The 20,426-nt window shown below is 40.0% G+C and overlaps 1 protein-coding gene across 1 annotated transcript in view; it reads left to right on the top strand.

The window, feature by feature from the left end:
• b3galt1b (UDP-Gal:betaGlcNAc beta 1,3-galactosyltransferase, polypeptide 1b) overlaps window positions 1–18,698 on the top strand; it is a 58,740-nt gene extending 40,042 nt beyond the window's left edge. Inside the window, exon 2 of the mRNA XM_074658156.1 lies at window positions 16,762–18,698. Within this exon, the coding sequence (XP_074514257.1) occupies window positions 16,997–17,983 (987 nt within the window). The 5' untranslated portion in view covers window positions 16,762–16,996 and the 3' untranslated portion in view covers window positions 17,984–18,698. The remainder of the gene's footprint in view (window positions 1–16,761) is intronic.
• The last annotated feature ends 1,728 nt before the right edge of the window (window positions 18,699–20,426 follow it).

Genomic DNA, 20,426 nt, shown 5'->3' with positions numbered 1-20,426 from the left:
TCGTGAGGTCACGGTAACCTTGACCTTTGACCACCAAATCCTAATGAGTTCATCCTGAGATATCGCGTTCACAAGATGACTGTCACCGGCGCTGAGGCGTAATGAAAAGTAGCCTACAACAACACAGCCTACAGACTACAGATGAGATGGGATCCGTTCTTGACTCATGCTCTGAATGCAATCAGTATGAACGACCAGACGTTCGCAGGGACCGTGCGCACCGTCAAGAAGCATGAAACAGGTTTAAGAGCTCAAGTAAATAACTGCTTTTTGCTATGTAAAACTTTCGAGTGATCTCCAAGGTGAAGGTATTTTGGGCTCAAAGGCTGCTGCTTTCAGTCTTGCCAGTATTGCCATGGCAATTTTATAAATCTTAATGCCATATATTGAATCAGTTCCAGAAAGCAGATCGCTGTTAAACTGCCTGGTTCAGTACCAATTCCACGCATTGCAATTGAGGAGAGACTGAACAGACTAGCAGGGAGGTGGAGGATAATAATAATTAAACTTTGATTGTTCAAGTAATAATAAAGTTACAGTAACTGCCAATCCACAGTCAGAGATATGTATTGTTAAATCAGAATATAAGATGTACTTTAGAGTCCTAGTTTATCTCAGCTGCATGACTGACAGTGTGTGACTGATTGGTGCTGCTCGTCCACACACACACACACATTATGTCGGTGCTGACACAGCACACAGCGGGCGCTTTAACTAAAACCAATTTGACCAGCATGCAAACAATACTTTTTTTGTTTCCACAGTAGAAAAATATGAGTGAAGAATTTTGCTGTTGATGGAGGATATGTCAGGGCTTAGCTCAGCCTGATGATGTCTGGGAGCCTGTGTGCCAAGACCCGGGTAGCCCCGATCCAATTTATCCCCTGGCTGTGTGCTAATGCCAGGAATCCAGGGCACTCTCTGTAACACTGAACACATCACTCAAAGCTGTGCTCGCTTGACATTTGAGAACTGATACTTATATGTGCAGTTGGCATTTTGTGTAAGATAATCTTCTGCATAATAACATCTTGCTGGAAGCTGTGAGAATCCTCATCTGTGTCATTATTTTTCATTAGAGCATGGAGTAAATATTTAATCTTAATCAAAGGGTGTCAGTCATGTTCAGGATGTATTACATGGACTTGCAAAACATCTTTATTTGAGCCTTGCTCAACACAGCACTCTGCTATATGTTGTAGATTTAAAGGATAACGCTGCTTTTATTGTAATCTCACTGGTCATGAATGTAAAGTTTAAAATTGTAACATAAGTGTAAACATTTTTAAAAAGGCTTGAAACACCTGTATCTGCTGTAACAGGTACTACATTTGTTGGGAACTATTTTCAGCTGCAGATTAAAACACATTTGGTGCTCTAGTGAGTATTTACAGCACCAGGATGGCGTATGTAGGATTGAGTCAAACTATAGTCAAACTAAACTAGTGTCCATGCTTATATTGAAGGAACATGTCGCCAAGTGCAGCAGTAGGCTCGCTGATGTGTTTTTAATAGTTTTGGGACAAAAAGATGGAGGTCTATGGCACACAGGAATAAGCTACATCAGGTTTTGGCTAGAACATGAGTTACAAAGAAGACAATAGTAAAAAAAAACATAAAAAAAAACATTGGAGGAGCTTGGAGTTCAATCATATGCAGTCAAATACAGTTCCGTTGGCCTATTACAAATGTACAATGTGCAAATTCAGCGCAAGGTGGGGATGAGGGGGATTAACTACTTAATTATTTATGGGACAAATTATTTCTTATAGACATTTTTTTGGTGGCTCGTGGCGGTCTAAAGCGCATTCCTGAGAGAAGCAATTCAAATTGTGGGTAAAATTGATGGGCTGAGTCACTTGTTATGTCAAGAGCTTTCTTTTTGGTAGTCAGTACATGCCCGCTGCTTAGTTGCATCTGTGGTTTCCCTATAATTTTACTGGCTGTGTTGACCACTCACAGTTTCCCTTTACATTTGATACTCAAGTGTCCAAACCAAGCGGCCATTTGAAAAGGACAAGATGCTTTCTGCCAGATTCTTGTACACCATTTCAAGAATATTCTGGCTCACCCTGAAGTCATTACGCTCCCTGAGTAGGTGTAACCTCTGCATAGCATTTTTAAAACATATTCAGTGTTATCTATAAAATAAGGTGGCTATATATCTATATAAGTTCCTTAGTATTTAAAACAGATAACCTTTTCAACAGGGTGTCCCTTTGATTGTTTACTGGATATGACCATTTCTTTGGTTTTACTACTCAAGAGCACTCGACTGACACTACACAGGAATCACTTATGATCAATTCACTGTTGTATGGGATGGATATAGAATATTGCCACTTTCTGATTTAATTGGTCAAACACTAATTATGTAGCACATAAAGTAGACAGTAAATATACTTACTTGTACTGGTTGTCCCCATTGCCATTCAAATAGCTTTAAGGCTTCTTTCTGTAATACAATACTAGTAGTTTCAGATTCACTATGGAAACACTGTTCCTTGGTAACAAAGCAATCAGTGTTTAGGATGCAAAAATAAACTGAATTTAAAGTGCCTTTACTGAAAAATATGTTGCATCTGTATTTGTTTGGATTGAGATGTTTTGCTTTACATGTAATTATGTACAATGGTCATAATTCATACTGTGAGTCAGACCTATAAACTCCTGCCAGAGCTTACAGACTCACATATTAATTCCTTAGGTGTTCACTTACTGCTGGGGTTCAAAGACAATAATCTATTGAATAAATTGCCGTCTGTTTGACACATCAGAGCATTTCCTCTAGCAGCACCTAACCATCAACACGTACGACCACTTATCTCATTGAGTAACTTTTAAGGTATAATTTGCAAACAAAGGAAAGTTAGAGTGAGTAAAACTATAATCACAACTGGACATAAAGAGCACGGCTCTCTCTGCACGTTTCAGTGTCTATGCAGTCTTTAGATTATAGGTCAAAGGTGAGATGGCATTCTCATCAGTGTTTCTTTCTTTCTCTGTTGTAAAGACAATCACTGGGTTTAAGATGGATCAGAGGTTTGCAGTTTGCCGTGTCCTGTTTAATTTAGTGTCTTGGCCTCAGTAATGAGGGTCATTCACATCATATTACTTGGGACAAGATACAGAAACGGACAAGACAGGACTTGATCCAGAGGACACTGGATAAAACCAGACATATAATACTGTCCTATAGCAACTAACCTAATGACATTGGGTTTTTTTATGGGAGAAAGTCACAGTGTTTCCCAGGGAGGATTGTATAAACTACAACAAAGGAAATGCTTACATTTCTTGTTGGCTTATTGGATTTGTTATTTAATAAAAAACACTGTTGTGAAAAAGTTTAGGAAACCTACCCAGCTGTCCTTTATACTCCTATAAATCCTCTGTAAATACAGTGCACTAAATACTGTACATTATAAATCCAATATCTTACACAGCGGCACTATCCAACATTTGTGATCATAAATTATTTGCTCATGTCACTATTTTTTTAAAATGTAAAAACAAATGTGCAAATCCTGCATGCATGGAGGAAAGGTACCCAATTAAAAAGAAATGTTAAAAAAAACTGTATTAGATTCATCACATACAGGTACACACATGAAATTTGACCTCTGCATTTAACCCATCCTAAGGAGCAGTGAGCTGCTGTAAAGCACCAGGGGAGCAGCTTGGGGTTAAGTGTCTCGCTCAAGGACACTTCGACATGTAGACAGTAGGAAACGAGGATCGAACCGCCAACCTTGCCAACTTTTCAAGTAAAGTCATAGCTGCCATTTAAGTTCAGTATCAACTGTGATTAAATACAAGAATACAATTAAATAAATTATTAAAATTAGATAATAAAAATTAAATAGTAAGTGCCTCACTGATTGACATGTGGTCCACAAGGAAGTGACCGTCTTTGTCTTCCGTCTTCTCCTCACCCAAATAAATTGAATGTAGCTTTTTGGAGCAACACAAGCTAACTATTCTACTGAAGAGTAAAAGCATCAATCATTTGTACTTTATCAGTATGAATTAAAGAAATCCCTTCATTACATACCTAGAAATATTTAAATAACAATAAAATGACAATTAATTTTCTTTGATATGTAGTTACAGATTAAATAACTGAAATAACAGACATTGAGTTATTCAGCCCCTTAACTACATCCTGACACAATACACTCTTAATAGTCTCATGTTTTTCTACCAGTAAACAAATCAGATCAACAATCAGATTATTTATCTTCATTGCTCATTATAGTGTCTTTAATTAATTTCAAGATATTGACCATCACAATGTTAAATTAGCAGCCTGTGTGTGAACAGACGCATTGAACATACAGAGATCGGCATTAAAACATGAGTTCAGAGAGCAGTTGATCTGATTGATGCTGGGCAGTGGACCCCACTGATATTAATTGCACTATTATATGTACTATTATTCAATTGAATCAAATGTATAATCCATCGTCATAACCTTCAGACTGTCATAAATTGAGAAATGAGCATCAGTTACGAGCTCATTTTGCCACCAGGCAGATAGCTTGCTATGTAATGCTGGTAATGGAGACAAAGGTTGCGTTTCATCTCTCATATTTCTTTACATTTTCTCAGCGCCACTATCCAGTGCTGTGGCATTAAATATCCATCAAGCCAGCTGTGTGTGTGTAACAATGACACATCTCTGGGATACTTTACCGGCTTCAAACTGAGCCATGAATTTATTTAGAAGAAGCTCTCTGCAAGTCATCGTTGTTTACTCCAGTTTTCCAAAGCAGCTCATCGAGAGCTGTGGAAGCAGTTGATGGCTCCAGAAGTTGTATTTTTTTTTCCCCCACGTCACGTCCTTTACTGGCATCAAGGTGAGCATTTTTATTCTGAGTGCATCATGCAACTCAGTGTGCCTTTGGAGGAGGGAACAAAGAAGAGTGGGCACTGGGCAGCATCTGTTCAGGGAGAAAGGATGCTGGCATCATCCCAGCAGGACGCCGGCTTCCTGTTTGTCTGCATCTCTGCTTTGAAAACCTCAGACTCACCCTGCCTCATCGCCAATATGTTTCAGGCAACACCTGATGGCAGGAAGGTGCACGCAGTCCCCGCGGTAACCATTGGCTCAGGATCTTTGACTCTTCAACCTCTCGTCCCTCTGTCACTGTTATTACTCCTCTGGCACCGACCGCCTGCCTGTCATCTTCCAGTCAAACTGAGGAATGAATCTTATTGTTTCAGACTCAGCTAATGATTTATTCACAGACTCTGCTGTGCACTGCCCAGGCTTAAATTAGCAAAGACAGTTTTACTAGCAAGTGTCTGAAGTGAAGGTAGGATCCCTCCGTAATCTCCATGTTCTGGCTGTTAATGGGTACAGTAAAGCCCCACAGGAGGGGATGATGCCCGAGGACAATATCATGCTAATGAACAATCAAATATATTGGAATCAACTCTTATTCAAATGTAGCACAACAAACTATCCACACAGAATATTAAAATCGTGTCTCCTAGGAATTACATTTATACTGGCTACTAATTTATTTTTCAAAATACGCTTTGAGGAAGTGCTGCTTTTATTTGTTTGTTTTTTATTTATTATAGTTTTTATAACTTTATTGACAAATCAGAACAGGAGAACGACACATTTCCGCACATTGCAGCTCCAGAGTTAAATCATAAGTCATGGAAATTATAAAAACTAGGTTTAGCACTTTGGTTTAGGTGGGAGAAAAATAGTGGTTTTGGTAGAATGACATCCTGTCTCAAGCTTCAAGTCACTTTCGACATGTTCAGTATTTAACCAACATGTATGATTCATTACCTAACCTTAAGGGATATAATTTCCTAAACATAACCACACAAACAATCAATCATAGGCTATAGGCCTACTTTAGAAACCACGAGCGGCTATTGTATTTGGGTATTGTAGGGAAAAGAAAGGTTTCACTGAACATTTTTGCAAGATAGCTGTACATTGTTTATGAATCTTGTGAGTTGGCAGATATAATTAATTGAAAACTTGTTCCTCATGTTGATAAAATGTCATTATATTTGCATCACATTTCTTTTAAAATAGATAGACAGATAGACAGATACAGATAGACAGATAGACAGATAGACAGATAGACAGATAGACAGATAGACAGATAGATATTAGTCCTTTCAAAAATGCATCATATGCCATACAGCAAACGTCAGATAAATAAACTATAATACCACTGACAAAAAAAACAGAACACCTCATCATTAGCCTTCTATAGACGTGTTCACCACATCATTAAAGTGCTCTACATATCATATAAAATAAGGTGCAGCATCCTCAAACACACAGGTTCAGTCATGTTTTGTTTCACAGTTTCTTCAACAATGCAATACCGGTATAGACACAAATGATCTGCCAGCCCGATGCCTCTCTAATAATCACCTGCCCTTTCCTCACCGCTCGGGACTCACAGGTCATAACTTTTGCAATTTTACTGGACATATTGACTGCAGTTTGTTTTTATTATTCACTGGCAATGAAACATACCAGGCAATAGAACAGAAAGTTCCTATACTCTCCACAAATGAGCGGTAGAAGAGGACCAGTATATGTCTGTCCACTCCAAATGGTGGACAGTTTCTACCAGCTGTAGCTCCTTGTGTGGTCGTAAACTGATTTTTTAATGTCTCCAGCTGACTCGTTTCAAAATGAGAATCTTGTAAAATGTTGTAAATGTAAATAAAGAAACAGCATTCTTATTGTTTTGCAGTGTAGAACTAGTTAGTCCTGGTAATATAAGAGAATAAGAGAATAAGAGAATATATATGAATATTAACTGCCATTCCCTTTTGATTTAAAACGTAATTGTGTTTATGGAATAATGAAACCTGAACAACCATTCAACAACAATCCCTGTGTAGAATTGCTGTGTTACACTTCACTTCCTAAAATTCACAAATGGATGGAAAACAATTATTCTTGCTGCAATCGGCCCATTATAAAGCCAATCCTGCATTTTACAGGAATGATGTAGCCTACAGTAGAAAGCACACCTCGACCCACCCAAGAAAATCATATTCAGTTAGAGTCAGTGGCATAAAGGCAGAAACCACAGTGTGGGTCGGCACAGAGAAAATCAGGCGGGTTTAGCCCGTCCAAGACCAAACGACCACTTAATAGGTTCTGAAACACATATTGTAACCAAAATAGGCCATTACAACTCTACTAGCCTGAATGCACCACAGTTAAATCATACAAGCCTTAGATAGACATCATCATCTGAGGTAATGTTGCAGGCCCCTCACATGTTTATATGCATACTGTACACATCCACCTACGTCAAAGCAACCTCTTACATTAATCATTCAATATCTATTCCTGCATATTTGCACTCTGCACCACTACTGTATTATTGTTTACAATTTACAGAAACAGCCTGACACTTATGTTTTTCCTTGTTTTATTATTATTATATCTATATATACACACACACTTAACTCATGTTCAGCTTTGTTGACCTTGTTTGTAGTTGCATTTCTATTTCTGTATATGTACAATGAGAGCAAAATAAGCAGAGTCAAGTATAGTAGCCTCTGTGTGTGTGTAGACCTGATCATACCTGACCAATCAAGCTGATCCTGATCCAACAAGACAAACATTAACAGCATGGCATGGCGGCCACATGTTCACACACACGGCCTGGCAGCAACATCAGCATGAAACTCATATATATACCCAATAAACAATAACATTGAAGTAGGCCACTAATCCAAAATTGTAGGCTTACTTTTGATGATGACAGCAGGAGACGACGGGGCTTGGTGTTGAACACTGAAATGATTTCATCATAGTCTCTTTAAAAGGAGCTGCAGGGATAAAGAGTTCAGTCTGAAGCCCTGATGCCAGTTTTTATCCACCAGCAGGCCTCCAGCTTGTTGGGGTGACGAGGGGCCACGTAATGTCATTATTACTCTGCACTTGTTGAGGTGAAACTGGAGGTCTTGTTTGAGAATGGTGGCTGAACTTCTCCTCCTGCTCCTCTTTTAGCCGGATGCATCGTGTGCTCGTAGTAACTTTTATGTAACTGCTTGGTGTCGCTAATAAACACAGAGGAGTGTTTATTCAAAATGTATAAAGTCAAATTCAAAGCTTTCTGCTCATGTTTTCAACAGCTGCCGACAGACACCAGCTGTCCACTGAGTGAAGGAGGAGGGGCTGCTCGCAATCTGCCATTTGCTAAATGAACTGCCACTCAAACAATCAGACCAATCATGGAGCCTAAACAAGAAGTGGTAAAAAAGGAAGCCTTCTGACTGGGTGGGCCTGGAGGGCCAAGTTGGCCGACCCAGGCCCACCTAGGCCCACCCACAGCTACGTGGCTGGTTAGAGTATCAACATTTAACTGATATAAATTATACTTCAAGACGTGACAATACTCGAGGGATTTCAGATCTCTCAATGGAGGACAGTTTGCCAGTTTTATGCTCTTTAATCTATCAAAAGTTTTCATTCAGCTTAATGTAGCTTCACTCATTTAATTGCCAGTGTAGATTTTCCTCCAGTGTTTAGCTTGCTATAATAGCAGAGCACGATCAGGCCCCAAGCATAAAATATGTAAATGACAATATTCCCCTAATGTTTCAGTCGGGGAGCAATAAAGAGGACGGGAGACTGTGGGAAACAGAGGATCTGGTTCTTTTGTTCGTCTGGTTTCAAATCTAATCTCATCTCCCTCTGCAGAGAGATGGAGGCGGTGATTAGACTGTTGCATGAATGCTTTATGTGATGCATTTTAAACTACCAGAACATGCTATGTTTATGTTGTTATTTCAAGGAGTGCTATTCAATTACAAGGATGAACATTTGAGATGAAAGTGTTCATTATTTTGAGCCGCCCTTCTCTTGAAAATGTGCACTTGGATGTTTGACCTTCGCTGTGCAGAATGATGCAAGAGCAGAGTTTGACACTGGAAGTCTGTTTTCACATTAATCTGCTGAAGGTGGATTTTGTAACCTCACAACTAGTCTGGATGCCAATCATTGTCTGACATGCATCTTACAGAAGTGTGATGTGCAAACCTGAAACCTCCAGTGCACAAACACTAAGAACAGACTCCTCAGTGAAGTTTGAGGTACTTGTGTCCAGCAGTTCAACTTTTGAAGAAGAAGTAGACGTGTTTTTAAGAAGTCTATTTTTTGGGTGATTGTGGAAAAAACATGTCAGGCACAAATTATTGTTCAAAGCATTTTTATATGTCTGGTGGGGATCTTTAATAATAATATGTGCAAACACAGACAAATTATGTTTGTGTTTCACAAACACATCAATAATGCATTTGTTTGATGAAGTTACTTGAAATGATGGCAAATAAACAAAACATCACAGAGCAGAATCGGCAAACTTTTTAATATTTGTTTTAGAACAGCGCATTGATTCACGGTATTTACTGCTGCTGCATTTGCTTCATAATGCTAAAATACAACTAATATATAACTTGTAGCCTACTACATTGTAGGCTTCACGTCAAAGCATGTCGTATGTGACATACTTATGTTAATATCTCTGAGACGCTGTATATGCAAGAGACTCACTTTTAGACGAGAAGCTAACCGTTGTGCCGTTTCCATGACGGCTCCAATGCGATCGTGTCCCTTTGTAATCCAGCCTTGAACTGCAGTGTCTTTTTTGAGACTTTGTAACATAAATCCATTTATTTCTGAGCATTTATTCCTCTGACCGCCACTGCAGATTGTGCGTTTTATTTTAGTACCTCCTAGGCTTCAGACCACATAAAAAACACACATTTAGACAAAGTCATGGACTTGTAGTTTTTATTTAAACAGCGTTATTTGCAATATAAAAACCCAAAAGGTATGTCAGACCGTCTTGGCGATCCTAGTGTTAACAGTGACTCAAATTATTTCATAGCGCCACTTTTCATCACAAAGTCTTTGTCTACTAGTCACAACAAACTGGGTCAGGGCCAGGTCTGTGTCAGCCTGAATGAGAGGACATTCAATGAATGGCATTGTGAAATACAAACAGACTTTTTAATCCATTTCACAATTTCATGTTATTTATTTAATATTGAACACTTTGGGTCACAATACTAACAAGAGGAAATAGACGTACAGTAGCAAAGAGTAATAGGCACGGCACAGATAAAGTAAATAATGAAGCCGTCTTTGTTTCCAGAGCAACAGATCGTACAGCACACGGGGGTCTTTCTTGAATGATGCATTTATACAGACAGGGTGAGGAAAAAGCTTTACAGGCTCAGTCTTGTTTTGGAATCTAGTTGAAAAATTGTCTTTTCAACAAGGCTTTTTGTTTGTTTTGTGTTTTTTAATAAGAGTACCAAAAAATGGCTCATAAACTATAGAGAGGATCAAGTAAATGTTGTGAGAAAAACACCTTTTAATGGCTTTGAAAGTGTGTGCACATTCACTCTCCTTTCTTTTCCAAGGTCGATGAAATCTCATCTATCAGCTTACAAATGCTGGCTTTCATCACCATGCTGGGGAAGGGAGATTTAATTTATTTGAACTTGCTGTGCTCCAATTTTCATATCATTTTTCACACATCTCTGCTCCATCAGGCGGTCCTGTCATCAGTATTTCATATATCATTCTGTTATTTGTTATTGTGGAAAAAAAACACACCTCCATGCTGGGGTTGTAATCCACATTTAAAATTCAAAAAGTCTGAGGCGAGGAGGAATCCAACCTTCATAATGTCATCCACACATTACTGAACACTAAATATAAAGCAGTGGAGGTGTTTGTATTAAACTTGTTATCTCTTAAATTCTGCCATTAGTGTGCTGCTGTGTGATTAGAAGTATAAGCAGCGATATTCAAAGAGCGTTGTGTCAAATGAAAGCCGAGGTAATCAATTTAAATTTTGGGCTCCGGCTCTCCTCAATGCTCCGGCTTTGTATGAAGCAGTTAATTCAATCTGGCAATCTATTAGCTCTGAGATGTTGTTATTGGAAAAACACTTTAGAGAGCTGTCTACAGATGGCCATGGGGCCATGAATCAAAACATTTTTGTTGTGTACAGAGGAGAGCGTAATAGCCCCCATTCCAGAAACCAGTCTGCCAAACGGTCAACCCAGAGGCTCGGAGAAACCAATGTCATGTCTTGATGAATGGATGTCTTTTGTGCTGCGCTCCCCATACAAGCTTACCTCATGCAATATAATAAATCTTGATAAATTGGGTCTCTGTTGGAAGTATAGGCTAATTATTTCCTCATTTCATTGCCCCTCCCTGTTGTGTTTCTGGAGTACGTTTCATGTCCTAAAGGTCCAGTGCTCAACGGTTGGCGACTTCGCCATATAGACTGTTTTATATTTTTCTATCCTTCCTGCCAATCACCGGACCGATCTGGTCACACAGAGCGGGAGGTTTTATGACTGACTCTCAGTGTGACATACAGTATTATGGAGACTGATCAGAATAATAGCTCTGCTAAGGTCTGGCGGCCTGCCTGCAGGCTCTGCTCCGCGCTACAGTCATCTAACCACGAGTTAGAGCGGCCAAATCTCTGCTGCGGACAAGCAGAGACTGAACCCGGGAGGCCTCTGTAACTAACTACAGACAAAAAAAAAAGTATCTTATCTTACCAGTAAGTGTGGCGCTAGTTCCTAGCTAAGACAAACAACATGGTTGGGCTTTAAATGACTATGTTTGGACAGTGAAATTGTGACTTGACGTTGTGAACGAGGGCACAAACAATCAGCCGATTAAGTGACAACACACGGGACACGAACAGCGGTCTCCTGGATGAAAGCCCTGTGTTTGTTGGACCCATCCAACCACAGCACTTTCCCTGTGCGTTTACTGTTGGCGCGGATGGGTTCACGTTGTACAGTAGTTAACGGAAAGCCGGTGCGTCGCATACCGGCGCTAAAGGGTGCCTTGTGCCGACAACCATGACAAAGTGTCGGTATTTGACGGCCTGGGAATGACAACAAAGAGAGACAAAACAACCACAAAGAGACAACAAAACGACCACAAAGAAACACAATATTGAATTGAGATATTTTAAGCTCATCTGTTTTTTCCAGAGTCCCAGTAGTGGAGAGTTGTGTGTTTTGATTTGATGTCGAGTTAACTGGCTCCTTATTAACTCCCCTGCCGTCAAAATATGCTTTTAAAAGTTCATTATCATTGTATTGTTCCAAAACGGTGATGCAGCAAGACCCATTACGAGAGGCAGCTGACTGGCTGTGAGCAGGTTTAGACTCCTCTGGAGTTTCTTTTTCTGTTTAAAAAAAACAACCTTTGAACATATTATTCTGATGCTATTAGAAAAAAACAACAATTGTGAATGACGCCTTTTCTGTAGTAAATCTTCATTTTGCTACTTTACCTGTTTGGAGGTCAAACGAGGCAGCAGAGCAGAAAGCATAATTACAGTTGGTTGAGAGCAGATTGTTGCACAAAATACAGCCAGCATAATACATCTCTCGTAATCAGGATCTCTCTCTGTCTCTCCTGCTTCCAACTCTCTCCTATAGCCCTTCTTCTCCCTCTTATATCTTCACGCTCATATCTCTCCGACTGATATGCTGCCACCACAGCAGACAGACCCATTTATATATCTCTGTCTCACACATGGAGATAAAACACACACACACAAATGTCTGATGTTGAAATCTAAAGTGATGCACAGAATGATGCACATTCATCGTGACTGCTATAGTCACATAGAGTAGTGATTTATCATCTGGTGTGATTGATTGACAGTATATGACTGCACTGAGCTGTCAGTCAAGCCGTGTCTTTGAGCCACGGTTTGTCATTACACGAGTCATCGCTGCTCATAGACGAGACATTATGTCGTTTCTCTCACTTCAGTTTTGCTTTCGCGCGGAGCATCTCCAGCTCATTCTCAACTAGTTAATGACATTTAGTAGTAGTAGTTGTTAGTAGTGAGTAGTCTATCATGGGCAGATTATGAGACAATGGGCCCCTGGGCACAGACATGCAAAAGGCCCCGCCACCTCTCATAGGAGCAAGACACACATACTTTATAGTTGTTTAACTTCTTTTTGTAGTTGTGTTGTGTCTCTTTGTGGTGATTATGTGTCTCTTTGTGGTTGCTTTATGTCTCTTTGTTGTCATTTTGGGTCACTTTGTGGTTGTTTTCTGTCTATTTGTGGTTGTTTGTGTCTCTTTGTGTCTCTGTTGTAATTTTGGGTGTCTTTGTGGTTGCTTTGTGTCTCTTTGTGGTTGTTTTGTGTCTCTTTGTGGTTGCTTAGTGTCTAATTGTGGTCATTTTGTGTCCGTTTGTGGTCATTTTGTGTCTCTTTGTGTCTCTGTTGTAATTTCGGGTCTCTTTGTGGTTGCTTTGTGTCTCTTCCTGGTTGTTTTGTGTCTCTTTGAGGTTGCTTAGTGTCTCTTTGTGGTCATTTTGTGTCTCCTTGTGGTTGTTTTGCCCCTTTTCATATTCGGTGTGACCTTTGTGGTCTCTCTGCAGCTGTCCTGCATCTCTTTGTAGTATTTTTGTATCTCTTTGTAGTCATTATATTTGTCTTTGTTGTCATTCTGTGTCTCTTCCTGATTTGTAGGTGTCTCTTTGAGTGACATTTTGTTGGTGAAGGGCCCCTGACACTTTTGTCCCCTGGGCCTGTGTCCTGTAGGCCCATTCAGTAATCCATTCATGTCTTAAATCTGGTGGTGTGTGAGAGACCCAGACCTGTTTAGAAGTGTTTATCGCCTCAGTTCTGTCACATAAACATTTTTACTTCAGTCTTGAGTGAGAATTCAGAGTGACAATGCGGGACACAGCGACTGTGTGCTACCTGCTGGCCCTGGTTATTGTGTATTTGAACATGTGTACATGTACACACAGTATGTGCCTTGTTTTGTTTCGTTATTAACCTCAGAGCAAACAGTCATTGCCCTGTTATTCTGTCTTCACCCTCCTCTGGTATTAGAGAATATTGGCGTCTGTGTGTATTTCTTGCATCAGAGTAAACTGTTGTTAAAGGGAACGATTGTTTGCTTCTCTAAATCCTATGAGATCTGACAGTAATTTCACAAAAGAGGGAGAAGTTTGATACTGTGAGCAAATACTCTCGACATGAGAGTTTTGCTGAAAGACTCTGGGGAAACGAGTTCAGTACAACATAAACTGGGAAGTAACAGCATTTGTAAGACAGTCTCAGACTCTATTCTCAAACTGACACTGAATAAACAGTAGAAATGTAGTCAGTGCAAGGTAAAAAGGTGTATTTCTCATAGTCCACAGGCATAAAGTCTACTGTTTCATGTGACAAAGATGAAGGCATTGTTTTCAAAGCATTTACTGATGTATCCTTTGTTGTTAATGTCATGTCTCAGTCTAACAAAGTACCTATATGGGTATAGACTGCAGGTAATTGCAGTCGATTGATAAATGGAAATGAAATCATGTCATTATGGCTAAATTTGTCTGCTCAGCCCGGGTTCTGTTACTCTCTTTGAAGATGGAAATGTAGGTTTTATTACATTATGGCCATTCTCCCGTGAAGTGCATCGTCTGTTCTGCCGTCCTTGAATGAAAGGAAAAGTCACCCAGAGCTTCAGAAGCCAGGATACATGATCTACATGCTAACATATACCGCTCAGCCACCTGCACAAACAAATACCGCCAACCCCGCAACTCCTTTGAGCCGCAGAACAAGAGAGCTTGTAAACCGTTTTTTTTGTTTGGTTGTTTTTTGCTTTTGGTTTGAGTTTTAAAGGGCATTTGTCTTGTGAAATGTCAACCTGCGCTGTAGGATCATGTGTTGACTGTTGAAAATGTCGTCACATCTTTTGTTAAGTTCTGATACAAAATCTAGAACTCATTTTCATGATATTACATAAAGTAATTGAAAAGTGATGTTATTGAGGGTTTTGCTACAGTAAAACAAAGCTGATGTTGGAATGTAACTAAGTACATTTGGCATACTCAAGTACTGTACTTAAATGTATGATCTATGATCTTTATTTTGCTAATTTTTTATTTTCATTTTATTTTCAACAGTAATAAAATACAATACAAAGCCCTACAATTACGATAAGACATTCTGAAAACCACAAACCATAAAACAACCATTCCTCTTTCAGGTTTTTTGCTACCAGTCCCTTAAACTCCTTAAGAGTACCTCTTAACACATGTGATAGTCTCTCCAATGGCAAAATGGACATATGTTTTTTATACCACACTAAAATATCAGAGGGCTCTTCGTCCAACCATTTTTGTAGTCTTGTGAGGCGTGCAGCATACAAAGCGATTCATAATTGGAATCTAATCCCAGCACAAAGTGATGTGGATTGACATACTGATTACACATTCATGTATCAGCTATAATAATCTAATAATTAGAGTTGTCAAAGTTAACGCGATAACAATGTGTTAACACAAATTCATTTTAACGCCACTTATTTTTTTAATGCATTTATGCAATTGATCCTTGTTGTAGCGGGCTCAGTTTTACAGCTAGAAAGTGCAGATACTGGTATCATATGAAACTATAAAACCTAAGGAATCAGTCGGTACCAACCATGTCATACTAGCTTCTCACGTAGGAGGTTAAATAAAGCTCCAAACTTACGCTACATTTTGGCGAGGAAAAACTGGCATAGTCATTTTCAAAGGGGTCCCTTGACCTCTGACCTCAACATATGTGAATGAAGGTTCTATCGAGTCTCCCCTTTACAGACATGCCCACTTTATGATAATCACATGCAGTTTGGGGCTGCTTAATGCAGTACCTGTGAAGGTTTCTGGACAATATTTATCATTGTTTAGTGTTGTAAATTGATTTCCAATAATAAATATATAAATACATTTGCATAAAGCAAGCATTTTTTGCCCCTCTATGTTGATAAGAGTATTAAATACATGACAAATCTCCCTTTAAGGTACATTTTGAACAGATAAAAAATGTGCGATTAATCACGATTAACTATAAACAATCATGTGATTAATCGCGATTATTTTATCGTTTGACAGCCCTACTAATAATATATAATACTATAGCACTCACAGGGGTTTTCTGTGTTGAGCATGTTTGCTTTTGATTGTAGATTTTGCTGATACTTATGGGCTTTTTACTTTACTTGAGTAAAGAATCTCAATATTTCTAACAATGAACAAAAGAAAATTGTCAGGACGTTGCAGTTTGAGGCATTTGCAACGCTCCTAATATGCAAGGTGTCAAAAATGTAGTGACTGTGCTCCCTTTGCCCTTTACCAAAATCTGCTTCATTATCACACGATCGTAACCATGACGTATTCTGTATTGTTTGTCATTGAATGTGAGAGCAAAATTTAAATTTAATTAAATAAATAATAATCAACATCATAGTCATATTATCACAGAGTTAATTTGGCCCGGTGCAAACCAAGGCTGTAAAATCCTTACATGCCACTGAATATTAACTCAACTTCAACAGTGAACAATATAAATGTCACTTTTGCTAGACAGCTGATGTCACCACAATCTTTCCCACGGGTGTTTCAGACACTTTTGTAAGTTATTAAATATTGATTTCATTTCAGTACTTTTTGTTGTTGTGATGATTTTTGACTTAACTCCCGAATCTGCAGTGTTTCTACACTACCTGAGGTTATTTATTGTATAAATATAATATGATAATCAGGCAGCATTTCCTCATTTGTTTGACTTGTTGCCGTAGTAGCTGATAGCAAAGTCTATGTTGTGGCTTTTATTCATATTTGAGTTGCCACATACTGTTTCTGTCATGATTTATAAAGTATTTCTCTCTCTCTCTCTCTCTCTCTCTTTCAGATGTAAATGGAGAAGCAGCAGTGTCACCAAGAGAAATTGGACATCTGTACAATTTTGAAGTGCTTTGCATTAAAACACAAACAGCATCCCTTCTCTCTAAAGTAATCCATTACTGACAATTAATGTCAAACTGCACGCTGGAGCAGCTTCATGCTGCCTTGCTGGCTGAAACATTGCTAATGGAAAGAAAGCCTTATAAGATCCAGCTGATCAAAACACACCTAAATGCAGCATAATGCCTTCAAAAGTGTCATGTTTGTACCTGTTGACTGTGGTCTGCTGGGCGAGCGCTCTCTGGTACCTGAGCATATCTCGCCCGACATCCACTTATGTCGGCCACATGTCTGTGCCTGCACACAAGTCTCCGAAGACCCTGAAAAACATCACCTTCACCAACATCCACACCCGCTCCCTTAACCCACACGCCTTTGAGTTTGTCATCAACGAGCCGAAGAAGTGCGAAAGTGCCGCTCCCTTCCTGGTCATCCTCATCAGCACCACGCACAAGGAGTTTGACGCGCGGCAGGCCATCCGGGAGACCTGGGGGGACGAGAGTACCTTCGGCGACATCCGCATCCTCACCATCTTTCTGCTGGGCAGGAACACGGACCCCATCCTGAACCAGATGGTGGAGCAGGAGAGCCAGATCTTCCATGACATCGTGGTGGAGAACTTCATTGACTCCTATCACAACCTCACCCTCAAGACCATGATGGGCATGCGCTGGGTGGCCACCTTCTGCCCCAAGGCGCAGTACATCATGAAGACAGACAGCGACATCTTTGTCAACATGGACAATCTGATCTACAAGCTCCTGAAGCCCACCACCAAGCCAAGGAGGAGATATTTCACCGGCTATGTGATAAACGGTGGCCCCATTAGGGACATGCGCAGTAAGTGGTACATGTCCAGGGACTTGTATCCTGACAGTAAGTACCCGCCTTTCTGCTCGGGCACTGGCTACGTGTTCTCAGCGGACGTCGCCGAGCTCATCTACAAGACTTCATTACACACGAGACTGTTGCACCTGGAGGATGTGTACGTGGGACTGTGTTTGCGTAAGCTGGGTATACACCCGTATCAGAACAGTGGCTTCAATCACTGGAAAATGGCCTACAGTCTGTGCAGGTACAGACGGGTTATCACCGTGCACCAGATCTCCCCGGAGGAGATGCACCGCATCTGGAACGACATGTCCAGCAAGAAGCACCTGAGATGTTAGGGGGACACTCAACAACTTCCTTTTATTTTTGCCTTTTCTCTTTTTTTTAAACTGAGTAATGTAAAAAACATTGAGGGCTGCTGCGAAGTCTCTATTCCATGATAGATGTTTTCATTAAAGGGATAGTTCGGGTGTTTTGAAGTGGAGTTGTATGAGGTACTTATCCATAGTAGATTGTAGATGATGGTTGGCGCACCCCCAGCATCGAGAAACTGACAAGAGCACCGGCGCCAGAGCAAAGCAATGCAAACAGTGCTGGCAGCAGCGTCACATAATTGTGATTGGCCTCGGTGCAAATGTTTTTCTTGGGCCCTCGCCCCAAACACAAGTGCACACTAATGTAACACCCTGCCCTGAACTCAGCAGCCAAATGTTATCACAGAGACAGATTATAGTAGGTGCCCATTCTCCAACATATGAGATGTAACAATTACAGTGCTTTTATAGATTTAAATCCCTGATCCCACTCCATAATAATAAAAAGAAACCAGTACTCACCCATTAGAAGTTTATCCTGCAGGTCTTGTGCTCCGCAAAGTCATTAACAACACTGCTCAAGAACCATGTCCTTTTTTATTGGAATGTCCTGTTTGTCAGACGCCCAGCTGTTTCTATTTATTCCTGTCACTCGCCTTGAAATCGCCTTAAAATCGACTAGGAGCAGCTGATTGGTGAAGTTGAAATTTCACTACAAACACCTTAATAAGGAGACAGCTGGCTGAGAGCTGAAAGTTTCCTGCTGTATTGTATTGTATGTCATTTCCAGTAAATATCACAATATTAAATGTTTGTTTTCTGTTTAAAAAGAACAAACGAAGGAAGATGAGTGTTAACATCTCCAGTCTGATCTCGAGCACACAGCTGATAGGTAGCCTACGTGGTTTGTTTAGGTAACAGAAGTGCATACAGTACAACAGATTCAGTGTGGACATGGTGTAGGAAGGTGATTTTTTTTTCATATTTTAGCCACCTACTGTAAAAGAAAGGCTCACCTAAAAAGATGTATATCCGTTTAAGTGTACATTATATTTAGAATAAGCGAGCGCAGAGAGAGCATAGATAAGTTTCACTTTCAGTTCAGTTTGCCATCGGAAAGGAGAAGGAAAGGGCTGTCTGACGACAAGATAAAGTGTTTACTGCCGTCCCTGTCCACAGCAGTACATTGCTTTGCTCCTGTGTCGGTGCTCCTGTCTGTTTCTCCAAACTGGAGGCGTGCCAACCGTCATCTACTATATGTAATACACCCAAACTATCCTTTTAACATCCATCTCTGTCTATTTCTGCTGATTACACCTCACGATTGTTAATGAATGCATGAGGCTTGTAAAGCGCGTACTCTCATGCATAATTAAAATGTGGTGTTTGTTCATGTATTCCAGGTGCAAAGCTAAAGCAGAATATTCTTTACAAGCATTAAGTCAATCAGCGTTAAGCATTAAGTAGTGTGGCCTAATCGGTAGAGACTGTGTTTCAAAACAGACGACCTTGGTTTCTGCCCTGCTAAAGTGTCCTTGAGCAAGACACCGGATCTCTACCAGCTGCATGGCTGCTGACTCAGCACCCTGATGTTCCTGCAGGAGAGCAAGCCAGAATAGAATTTATGTGCAGGAATCAATAAAGTACTAAATTACTATATTACATCTATATTATACATTTTTAAAAGTATTATGTGCAAATGAAGGAAGCGTTCCTGCAAATAGTAATCATATCCAATGACAAACCAGGTCGTCTGTTGAGGTATAAATGCATTTTTCATCTTTATCATGAACACAGTTGGATATAAAGCTGAAAATAAGCTGCAGCATATTGTTCTGCATATTGCATATTATCTTGGTCTGTCTGTCTCCAAACAGACCAAGATAATTTGATATTTTTCAACTGATCATTCTTCTCTCGCGTTGGTAAAAATGAAACCACGTAGCTGAATTCACCAGATGCTCTTTACCTCTGCCAAGGCCAAAGGCCTAGGAAGCAGGTTATGTTTTCACCGGTGTTGGTTTGTTGGTTTGTTGGTTTGTCCGTTTGTCCGTTTGGAGGATTACTCCAAAAGTCCGAGATGGATTTGAATGAAATGTTTTGGAGGGGTGGGGTGTGGTACTATAAACAATCTATTTGATTTTGGTGGCGATCCGGATGATGATCCGGCTTTGGGAATTTTTTTTAATAACTCCGCTCAGCCTGTGCATTAACACCGCAGGCTTTAAGACATGCGCAGTGTAACTGATGACGCGTCAACCTGCCTCTTTCCTTCTGCCTGCAGAGAGAGGGACAGAGAGAGCGAGGGGGGTGGACGGAGGGGTGACACCTGTAGATTCGGCATTTTTTCACATTAAACTCTGTAAAATTACAGTTGAGTTCGACCAAAGCACACTTGGTGATTGTTGGAAAGAGTAACGACGACGGTTTAGGTGAGTTTTATTTTGTTTCAGTCCAGTTTGAATGA

This window comes from Sebastes fasciatus, chromosome 14 (genome assembly GCF_043250625.1).
Source record: "Sebastes fasciatus isolate fSebFas1 chromosome 14, fSebFas1.pri, whole genome shotgun sequence".
In the NCBI taxonomy this organism is placed as follows: domain Eukaryota; kingdom Metazoa; phylum Chordata; class Actinopteri; order Perciformes; family Sebastidae; genus Sebastes; species Sebastes fasciatus.
Note: the sequence above shows the minus strand (reverse complement) of the source record. Positions and strands in the feature narration are given on the sequence as shown.